Genomic DNA, 12055 nt, shown 5'->3' with positions numbered 1-12055 from the left:
ACGATCCAATCACTGATGACTTCATTTTGTACAACACCCCTCCTGCCCCTCTTCACCACAAACGACTTCAATGACGGCAGTCTCAGACTAAAGTATGTAGCAAACGAAAGAGCAGTGGAAGAATTTTGTGCAAGTGGTCAGGCCATTTTTTCACTACAGGCCGTATCAAAACATCCATCAGATCTTGCATGCTGACTGCACGTCTCAACAATTATAGCCTGGTTGTCCTTTGAAACGGAACTCAGGGACTTTTTGGACTATGATGATATAATCTCCACCTTCAACACCATGCCTAGGCATCTACACTTGTGCTGTAAAATGTGAAACACAAGAAAGTTAAGTCTGGATACTGTTTATTTTCAATTTAGCCTAATGTTTTCATGCCTGCCTTGGTAGGTCAGGCCTATGTGTTTGATTCAAAGTGAGCTACTGTATTCATACCCACCGTGATATTAGTCTATGTATGATGAGTTCATGTTTTAATGCCTGCCTTGGTAGGCCATGGTTTATGTTTGCGGATTCAAGTGAGCTGTTGTACTCATACCCGCTGTGGTATTATGCATAATGATTTCATGTCTGAATGCCTATAGAGTAGTGTTTGTTTATTCAAAGTGAGCTATTCATTTCATACCCATACGTTTCATAGCCGTACAGTTCAAGATATAGGCCTAAAGTGTTTGTATTGTGTTGTGTGTGGCTGTTTTCATATGGCAAAAAGTGGGCACTTTTGGGCTATTGAGCACCACACGGGCAGGTAAAGCTGAGCCTGCGAAAGTCAAATCAAATATTTCAGCACCAGACAGCTCCGCCCTCCGCTCTGTTCTCTGACTCCTGATATTCGCATTCACAATGAGAATGATTCGCATTCACAATGAGAATGATTCGCATTCACAATGAGAATGATTCGCATTCACAATGAGAATGATTCGCATTCACAATGAGAAGTTCTACAGTTTAGCCTCTTTATTTTGCTTCTCGATAGAAGAACTTTAGGGACAGGTTATGAGGTTCAGGCCAGAGGATCAGACTCGATCCGGTAGCGATCATCAGTTCCCCTATACACGAAATAGCCTAGGCCTACAGAAATCAGGTGGCAAAGACTAAAGCATAAAACAGTTATACAAAAATAGTAATATTAGGGTAGGAATATGTGGAAACCATGGTTGGCGCCCCCCTTGGGTTGTGCCGTGGCGGAAATCTTTGTGGGCTATACTCGGCCTTGTCCCAGGATGGTAAGTTTGTGGTTGAAGATATCCCTCGAGTGGTGTGGGGGCTGTGCTTTGGCAAAGTGAGTGGGGTTATATCCTGCCTGTTTGGCCCTGTCCGGGGGTATCATCGGATGGGGCTACAGTGTCTCCTGACCCCTCCTGTCTCAGCCTCCAGTATTTATGCTGCAGTAGTTTATGTGTCGGGGGGCTAGGGTCAGTCTGTTATATCTGGAGTACTTCTCCTGTCTTATCCGGTGTCCTGTGTGAATTTAAGTATGCTCTCTCTAATTCTCTCTCTCTCTCTCTCAGAGGACCTGAGCCCTAGGACCATGCCTCAGGACTACCTGGCATGATGACTCCTTGCTGTCCCCAGTCCACCTGGCCGTGCTGCTGCTCCAGTTTCAACTGTTCTGCCTGCGGCTATGGAACCCTGACCTGTTCACCGGACGTGCTACCTGTCCCAGATCTGCTGTTTTCAACTCTCTAGAGACAGCAGGAGCAGTAGAGATACTCTCAATGATCGGCTATGAAAAGCGAACTGACATTTACTCCTGAGGTGCTGACTTGTTGCACCCTCGACAACTACTATGTTTATTATTACTTGACCATGCTGGTCATTTATGAACATTTGAACATCTTGGCCATGTTCTGTTATAATCTCCACCCGGCACAGCCAGAAGAGGACTGGCCACCCCTCATAGCCTGGTTCCTCTCTAGGTTTCTTCCTAGGTTTTGGCCTTTCTAGGAAGTTTTTCTTAGCCACCGTGCTTCTACACCTGCATTGCTTGCTGTTTGGGGTTTTAGGCTGGGTTTCTGTACAGCACTTTGATATATCAGCTGATGTAAGGAATGGAATTTAATGTAGCCTAAGCCTTTTTTTGTAATCCATAAATGTCCTCCAGCAAAACATACAATACAGAGATGAATCAGTAACAACTAGCATCCTCTTATCTGGCCCCTTAGCCTAACATATCAGCCATAAGGGCCTTTTATTTCATTCTGGATATCATGCTGGATGTATTTTGCATTGCCATGACTTTAGGTCATTCAGAGTAGCATCTGTTTTTCATAGATTTCTTTTACACAGGGTGCCTATTCATTCACCAGGCAGGCCGTTTGGGAAATGTTTGGAAAATGTTTTCCATGCACCACTTTTCCATGCACCACGACTACACCACTGATGTCTGTGTATTGTTGCTGGAAAATGTTGGCCCAGTCACTTTTACTCAGGCCCAGCCACACGGCAATTTCTGCCTACGCCTCTGGACTCAAAGGCCATTGCTGTCTTACCGTCTTATGGCTGACCAGTCAGGGGGATGTCTAGGGACCGGCAGAATAATATAGTAGACACACAAACACCTACACACATGTTTGTACCCACACACCCATTGCACACACACACACCTATGGGTTCAGATGTGATAGATGTAAACAGACTCACCTGTACGCTGGTTAGTGTGGTGTATTGGTAGGCTTTGATAACCAGGTAGTTAGCCTCGATGTCTATTAATCCCAGAATCATATACTTCCACCATCGCCTCTTCAGTATAGCCAGCAGATTCTCCTCACCTGTGAAGAGAATAAGAGAGACATGTTATAACAACGTCTGTTCGCACAGGGAATATAACTGTACGCTCATGAGATATTGTGGGTTGATATACACTATATATCCAAAGGTATGTGGACACCCCTTCAAATTAGTGGATTTGGCTATTTCAGGCACACCCGTTGCTGACAGGTGTATAAAGTCGAGCACACAACCATGCAATCTCCATAGACAAACATTGGCAGTAGAATGGCTTTACTGAAAAGCTCATTGACTTTCAACGTAGCACCGTCATAGGATGACACCTTTCCAACAAGTTAGTTCGGCAGATTTCTGCCCTGTTATAGCTGCCCGATCAATTGTAAGTGCTATTATTGTGAAGTGGAAACGTCTAGGAGCAACAACATTTTTCTGTCCTCGGTTGCAACACTCACTACCAAGTTCCAAACTGCCTCTGGAAGCAAGTCAGCACAAAAACTGTTAGTCGGGAGCTTCATGAAATGGGTTTCCATGGCCGAGCAGCCGCACACAAGCCTAAGATCACCATGTGCAATGTCAAGTGTCGGCTGGAGTGATGATAAGATCGCCACCATTGAACTTTGAAGCAGTGGAAACGCGTTCACTGGAGTGATGAATCACGCTTCACCATCTGGCAGTCCGACGAGTCTGAGTTTGGCGACTGTCAGGAGAACGCTACCTCGTTGAACTACCGTATATAAGATTTCCCTTTCAGCTTCAGTGCATGGCTAACATTTCCAAATTAATTACAAGACAGATACAACAAGGGAAGCAATTAACATGACAAAACAAACAGATAAACAAAACCACCCTTGAGAGAAGTCAGCCTCTTCCCAAGGATCATGGGAGGGGAAAAAACTCCTGCAATCTCAATAGAACAATGCGGCTAGCTAGTTATTTGTTTTCAGTTATTATAGCTAGCACTGTGTGCAGTAATCTCTTAGCACAACAAGCCCAACATGAGAGCATTCTAAAATGTCAGCTTTTTTAATGATCATAATTGCCAAAAGAAAGCTCTCTGGGATCAGAGTGTGGGTAGAGTGAGAGAGAAAGAGAGTCAGGCCAAAGAGGAGGAATAATTGGAGACAACAAAGAAGCGAGTTCAGACCTTCAGCACAACACTATTTACAGAGGAGCAGGTAGGAGGCATCCAAAAGCTAATTATTCATTCATGCTCAAAAACATCAAACTGTCAAACAGGTCGGTGGGGTTATTACTACGGTAGCTACAGTATAGTCTTGTACACTCATACCATTAGAGCACTGATAAATGTGCTGGTACTTTATGAGAAATCTAAGCTAATACTGTAGCTATGAGCGAAGAGTCTGTGTTTGTAAAACAGTTGATGTAACCCATTTAGCAGTGCTTGAATAATTACATAAACTTGTAACAGATGCACTGAATTAAATTGTCTAATTACTATGCATTTGCATATATTGACAGTCTTTCTAAGCACACAGAGATATGCCACCAGTTGTACAGATTCCTGGAGTTAAACATTTGTAGGGAAAAGGTTCAAAATGGCTTCCTTTCCTTGACTGGCGGGATTGCAGAGTGCAGTGCTGTGATGGGGAGCTGTTTCCTTTCCCAGATTCTGGATGGTTCTGTGCTCTACTATAAGTCATTACAATCACCGGGTAACGGTCACACAGCACAAAAAACAGCCAGCCTGCCACTGTTCACGGAGAAAGGTTGTTTCCTAAAAGTACAGGTGTATTTACCTAGTTTTATGTCCGTAGCTTAGCGTCCAGCTTCAAGAGAGGTTATCTGTTAGGTTAAACAGGGATGTCACTGTGTGTTCTTTCTCTATACATACCTCTAAGGACCAGGGAAGTCACCAGGATCTGGCTTTCGGGGCTTTAGTCCTACATGATTTTGGGTCATTCCCAAATCTTTTGTCGTGCTGCGATGATGTAAAAAGTGGTTTGAGATAAAACTCCCAGAAGTCAGCCAACCGTTATAAATCAGGGGTGTAGTGCCACTTCCATGCTCCGCCACTTCCAGAATGGTGCCATGTCTTGCAAGATCACTTTATATTTCATTTGTATTCTACATAACAAACCAAATATAATAGCATAGATAATGTTAGGCTACTGTCATACCAAAAACACCACATCATTTCTGATGAAAATTTAGATGATTGTGCTGAAATGTTTTTTTTCTCATGTGGACAGACCTCAACAGCAGGTGCCATAGGCTAAAATATGCTTTGACTAAAATGAGATTAAACAGCTATGCTACTTAGCCTACTGTCACGCCCTGACTTTAGAGAGCCTTTTTATGTCTCTATTTGGTTTGGTCAGGGTGTGATTTGGGGTGGGCATTCTATGTTTTGTTTTCTATGATTTTGTGTTTCTATGTTTTGGCCGGGTATGGTTCTCAATCAGGGACAGCTGTCTATCGTTGTCTCTGATTGGGAACCATACTTAGGTATCCCTTTTTCCTCCTTTCGTTGTGGGTAGTTGTCTTTGTTTGGGGTACTATAGCCCTCTTAAGCTTTGCGGTCGTTTTGTATTGTTTATTGTTTTTGTTGGCGACATTATCCAAATAAAAAGTAATGTACGCTCACCACGCTGCACTTTGGTCCACTTCTTTTGACGGCCGTGACACCTACGTCATTTAAGAAGATCGAAATGCATATTACCATGAAACTGAAATCAAATGGTTGGCATGCAGGCAACATGGATGCTTCACCTGTAAAACGTGAAGAATTATCATTCACAATTGACAGTGATGATGGCCTAATTTCTAATAAAGGTAGGCCTAATTTATAATAAATGTAGGCCTAATTTATAACAAGGCAGGTCTAATTTGGTGTTTTAGGATTTTAAACATAGAACATTTTCAATGAGACACTTGTGTAAGCATAGGCAATCATGCAACTTGGATGATATAGGCCTATTGTATGTACAGTGGCAAGAAAAAGTATGTGAACCCTTGGTCATAAATTGGTCATAACATTTTATCTGATCTTCATCTGGGAATACATTTTTTCATCAATGATAGCAAGCTGTCCAAGCCCCGAGGCAGCAAAGTAGCCCCAAACCATGATGCTCCCTCCACCATACTTTACAGTTGGGATGAGGTTTTGATGTTAGTGTGCTGTGCCTTTTTTTCTCCAAACATAGTGTTGTGTGTTTCTTCCAAACAACTCAACTGTAGTTTCATCTGTCCACAGAATATTTAGCCAGTAGCGCTGTGGAACATCCAGGTGCACTTTTGGTGCACTTTTGCCTACTACAGATGTGCAGCAATGTTTTTTTTGGACAGCAGTAGCTTCTTCTGTGGTGTCCTCCCATGAACACCATTCTTGTTTAGTATTTTACGTATCGTAGACTCATCAACAGAGATGTTAGCATGTTCCAGAGATTTCTGTAAGTCTTTAGCTGACACTCTAGGATTCTTCTTAACCTCATTGAGCATTCTGCGCTGTGCTCTTGCAGTCATCTTTGCAGGACGGCCACTCCTAGGGAGATTGGCAACAGTGCTGAACTTTCTCCATTTGTCTTACCTTGGACTGATGAAAATTAAGGCTTTTAGAGATACTTTTGTAACCCTTTCCAGCTTTATGCAAGTCAAAAATTCTTTAATCTTAGGTCTTCTGAGATCTCTTTTGTTCGAGACATGGTTCACATCAGGCAATGTGTGAATAGCAAACTCAAATTTTATACCCTCTCTGTGTGTTAGTTCAGCCTGGGCGTGACATTATACCCTCTCTGTGTGTTAGTTCAGCCTGGGCGTGACATTATACCCTCTCTGTGTGTTAGTTCAGCCTGGGCGTGACATTATACCCTCTCTGTGTGTTAGTTCAGCCTGGGCGTGACATTATACCTTCTCTGTGTGTTAGTTCAGCCTGGGCGTGACATTATACCCTCTCTGTGTGTTAGTTCAGCCTGGGTGTGACATTATACCCTCTCTGTGTGTTAGTTCAGCCTGGGCGTAACATTATACCCTCTCTGTGTGTTAGTTCAGCCTGGGTGTGTGTGTGTGTGTATCACCACTAGGCCATATATTAATCTTAGAGGTGTGGGGGTACGGCGAGCGGGCGGGGTGTCATAATCAGATTATTTATTAGCTTGGCCGACACGTCTGTTTGACTTTCACTGGATTGTCTCACATACTGTGTGACTGTGTTGTAACTGAGGTAGTTCAGGTGAAATGGGAATCCTCAAGGGCACTCACTGTGTGTGTGTCCCAGCCTTCTTCCTCCATTTACCTTCTGATCTGTGTCTGTTAGACTAGAGACAACAAACATCACATCAGACACAAGGCAAACAGAAGGCCAGGTGATTGGACGCCAATGATCTGTGTGACTTTGATGGGCTCTCTCCCTCCTATGGCTCTGTGCGTAAGCAATGAGAGTTTATTTGCACACCTCGGGCAAAGAGCTGCGCCTTCATTAAGTGGGACTTCCAGTGTTTGAAATGACAGCATGGGCGGCCCAATCTCTCTCCTCTGTTTTGAGACAGTCAGCGGTTCACCGGGGCAACCCTCTTCACGATGATAAATCACACTAACACTAAGCAGAAAGAAACCTCTCTAATCTTGGATGATGTCGAAGTGTTTGAGTTTGCAAGGCAAGATTTGTTCGTTTTCTTTAACACTTGAGCTAGTACTAGAAGTTCCTTCTATTCTAAGTATCCTTGGCAGGGGGGAGGGGCCTGAAAGAAACAATAACATCCAATGGTCTCGTTATTCCTCATCCAATTATAGGACTGGCAGTGCTTTAAGTGGTAGAGTAAGTTAAATGCAGAGCACTGCAGGATCTATTCCTATAGTAGCATTATTCATTGTTTTTACATGGCCAATCAGTGTGTGCGTACCCAGAAGCTCCAGGGGACCTGTGCTAGCTAGCTTCATTTGCACTCTGTCACTACCCAGACAGGCTAATGTTCTCTTATTCTGTCCTTGTTAAAAGCTGCTGACTGCTACATATCCTGCCTCATATACTTATCTCCTCTGCATCTCTAATCAGGTCTGGAGATGTTTTCTGATTTCCCCGGATACATTTAAATTGCTTTTCAGTGTCTGAAATGGGGAAAGGGAAAGGGGGATACCTAGTCAGTTGTACAACTGAATGCATTCAACTGAAATGTGTCTTCTGCATTTAACCCAACCCCTCTGAATCAGAGAGGTGTGGAGGGTAACTGCCTTGCTCAGGGGCAGAACAACATATTTCTACCTTGTCAGCTCTGGGATTTGATCTAGCAAACTTTCGGTTAATGGCTCAACGCTCCTACCCGCCAGGCTACCTGCCACCCCTATTCAATACCACTCGATCCAGACTTAATGGAATCATTGATTTCATTGGTGTAGAGCTTTCTTCATAGGCCTAATTCTAAATCAAGACTCCTATTTTCTTTACAGCCTCATAGCTCTCAAAAGTCTCTCAATATAGCCACGTGTGTGGTTAGATAGGCGAGGGTAGGCTAGTTGCTCTCCGCCTCCCCTACCTGCTCCCTCAACCCTAGTATAGACATACCTTATTATATTATTGATTATGTGCCTATTGGGACAGAAGCACAATCCAACGCATGTACATCAGCGGTAAGAATTATGTTGTGACCATCCCTGCAGCAAGGTCCTGTAGCTCAGTGAGTCTCCTCTGCTGTCAATAGGCTGGGATGGGCAGAGCCTCCCTCCTAAAAAACAATAAAAGAGCTCTCAGAGGCAATCACCAACTGGGAGGACAAAGGTATTGACCTGACTATGTACCTGCAGGCTCCTGAAGGAAAATACCACAGGAGATATTGAAGAGTACTGACTCGAGACAACTTCACCAAACTGTCACCAAAACACACACACGCACACAGTACCAGTCAAAAGTTTGCACACACCTACTCATTCAAGGGTTTTTCTTTATTTTGACTATTTTCTACATTGTAGAATAATAGTGAAGACATCAAAACTATGAAATAACACATATGTAGTAACCAAAAAAGTGTTAAACAAATCAAAATATATTTTAGATTCTTCAGAGTAGCCACCCTTTGCCTTGACAGCTTTGCACACTCTTGGCATTCTCTGAACCAGCTTCATGAGATAGTCACCTGGAATGCATTTTTAATTAACAGGTGTGCCTTGTTAAAAGTTCATTTGTGGTATTTCTTTCCTCCTTCATACGTTTGAGCCAATCAGTTGTGTTGTGACAAGGTAGGGGTGGTATACAGAAGATAGCCCTATTTGGTAAACTACCAAGTCTATATTCTGGCAAAGAACCGCTCAAATAAGTAAATGGAAACGACAGTCCATCATTACTTTAAGACATGAAGGTCAGTCAACACGGAAAATATCAATCATTTAGAAATCTTCAACCGCAGTCACAAAAACCATCAAGCGCTATGATCAAAATGGCTCTCATGAGGACCGCCACCGGAATGGAAGACCCAGAGATACCTCTGCTGCAGAGGATAAGTTAATTTGTGTTACCAGCCTCAGAAATTGGAGTCCAAATAAATGCTTCACAGAGTTCAAGTAACAGCCACATCTCAACATCAACTGTTCAGATGAGACTGTGTGAATCTGGCCTTCATGGTCAAATTGCTGCAAAGAAACCACTACTAAAAAGGACACCAATAAGAAGAAGAGACTTGTTTGGGCCAAGAGACACGAGCAATGGACAATAGACCAGTGTAAATTTGTCCTTTGGTCTGGAGTCCAAATTGGAGATTCTTGGTTTCAGCCGCTGTGTCTTTGTGAGACGCGTTGTGGGTGAATGGATGATCTCCGCATGTGTAGTTCCCACCGTAAAGCATGTAGGAGGTGATGTTATGGTGTGGGGGTGCTTTGCTGGCGACACTGTGATTTATTTAGAATTCAAGGCACACTTAACCAGCATGGCTAGCACTGCATTCTGAAGAGATATGCCATCCCATCTGGTTTGGGCTTAGAAGGACTATCATTTGTTTTTCAACAGGACAATGACCCAACACACCTCCAGGCTGTGAAAGGGCTATTTTACCAAGAAGGAGAGTGAAGGAATGCTGCATCAGATGACCTGGTCTCCACAATCCCCAACCAAATTGAGATGGTTTGGGATGAGTCGGACCGCAGATTGAAGGAAAAGCAGCCAATAAGTGCTCAGCATATGTGGGAACTCCTTCAAGACTGTTGGAAAAGCCTTCCAGGTGAAGCTTGTTGAGAAAATGCAGAGAGTTTGCAAAGCTGTCATCAAGGCAAAGGGTGGCTACTTTGAAGAATCTCAAATATAAAATATATTTCGATTTGTTGAACACCTTTTTGGTTACTACGTGATTCCATATGTGTTATGTCATAGTTTTGATGTCTTCACTATTATTATACAATGTAGAAAATAGTAAAAATAAAGAAAAACCCTTGAACGAGTAGGTGTTCTGAAACTTTTGACCGGTAGAGTGTGTGTGTGTGTATATATATATATATACACTGCTCAAAAAAATAAAGGGAACACTTAAACAACACAATGTAACTCCAAGTCAATCACACTTCTGTGAAATCAAACTGTCCACTTAGGAAGCAACACTGATTGACAATAAATGTCACATGCTGTTGTGCAAATGGAATAGAAAAAAGGTGGAAATTATAGGCAATTAGCAAGACACCCCCAATAAAGGAGTGATTCTGCAGGTGGTGACCACAGACCACTTCTCAGTTCCTATGCTTCCTGGCTGATGTTTTGGTCACTTTTGAATGCTGGCGGTGCTTTCACTCTAGTGGTAGCATGAGACGGAGTCTACAACCCACACAAGTGGCTCAGGTAGTGCAGCTCATCCAGGATGGCACATCAATGCGAGCTGTGGCAAGAAGGTTTGCTGTGTCTGTCAGCGTAGTGTCCAGAGCATGGAGGCGCTACCAGGAGACAGGCCAGTACATCAGGAGACGTGGAGGAGGCCGTAGGAGGGCAACAACCCAGCAGCAGGACCGCTACCTCCGCCTTTGTGCAAGGAGGAGCACTGCCAGAGCCCTGCAAAATGACTTCCAGCAGGCCACAAATGTGCATGTGTCAGCATATGGTCTCACAAGGGCTCTGAGGATCTCATCTCGGTACCCAATGGCAGTCAGGCTACCTCTGGCGAGCACATGGAGGGCTGTGCGGCCCCACAAAGAAATGCCACCCCACACCATGACTGACCCACCGCCAAACCGGTCATGCTGGAGGATGTTGCAGGCAGCAGAACGTTCTCCACAGCGTCTCCAGACTCTGTCACGTCTGTCACATGTGCTCATGTGCTCAGTGTGAACCTGCTTTCATCTATGAAGAGCACAGGGCGCCAGTGGCGAATTTGCCAATCTTGGTGTTCTCTGGCAAATGCCAAACGTCCTGCACGGTGTTGGGCTGTAAGCACAACCCCCACCTGTGGACGTCGGGCCCTCATACCACCCTCATGGAGTCTGTTTCTGACCGTTTGAGCAGACACATGCACATTTGTGGCCTGCTGGAGGTCATTTTGCAGGGCTCTGGCAGTGCTCCTCCTGCTCAAAGGCGGAGGTAGCGGTCCTGCTGCTGGGTTGTTGCCCTCCTACGGCCTCCTCCACGTCTCCTGATGTACTGGCCTGTCTCCTAGTAGCGCCTCCATGCTCTGGACACTACGCTGACAGACACAGCAAACCTTCTTGCCACAGCTCGCATTGATGTGCCATCCTGGATGAGCTGCACTACCTGAGCCACTTGTGTGGGTTGTAGACTCAGTCTCATGCTATCACTAGAGTGAAAGCACCGCCAGCATTCAAAAGTGACCAAAACATCAGCCAGGAAGCATAGGAACTGAGAAGTGGTCTGTGGTCACCACCTGCAGAATCACTCCTTTATTGGGGGTGTCTTGCTAATTGCCTATAATTTCCACCTTTTGTCTATTCCATTTGCACAACAGCATGTTAAATTTATTGTCAATCAGTGTTGCTTCCTAAGTGGACAGTTTGATTTCACAGAAGTATGATTGACTTGGAGTTACATTGTGTTGTTTAAGTGTTCCCTTTATTTTTTTGAGCAGTGTATATATATACATATATATATACACACACACAGTGCCTTCGGAAAGTATTCAGACCCCTTGACTTTTTCCACATGTTGTTACGTTACAGCCTTATTCTAAAATGGATTAAATAAAAACAAATTCTCAGCAATCTACACACAATAGCCCATAATTACAAAGAGAACTGTTTGACATTTTTGCAGATGTATTAAAAAAAATAAAACAGAAATAACATATTTACATAAGTATTCAGACCCTTTGATATGAGACTCTAAATTGAGCTCAGGTGTATCCTGTTTCCATTGATTATCCTTGAGATGTTTCTACAACTT

General features: G+C 43.8%; 1 protein-coding gene across 1 annotated transcript in view; it reads right to left on the bottom strand.

Moving 5' to 3' along the window:
- The window catches only part of LOC120023998 (solute carrier family 35 member F1-like), an 89509-nt gene that overhangs the window by 52577 nt on the left and 24877 nt on the right, over window positions 1–12055 (bottom strand). The window contains exon 2 of the mRNA XM_038968088.1: window positions 2650–2777. Coding sequence (XP_038824016.1) covers window positions 2650–2777 — 128 coding nt within the window. The remainder of the gene's footprint in view (window positions 1–2649; window positions 2778–12055) is intronic.

Source organism: Salvelinus namaycush, chromosome 29 (assembly GCF_016432855.1).
Source record: "Salvelinus namaycush isolate Seneca chromosome 29, SaNama_1.0, whole genome shotgun sequence".
Lineage (NCBI taxonomy): Eukaryota > Metazoa > Chordata > Actinopteri > Salmoniformes > Salmonidae > Salvelinus > Salvelinus namaycush.
This window is presented reverse-complemented; position numbering and strand designations above follow the sequence as displayed.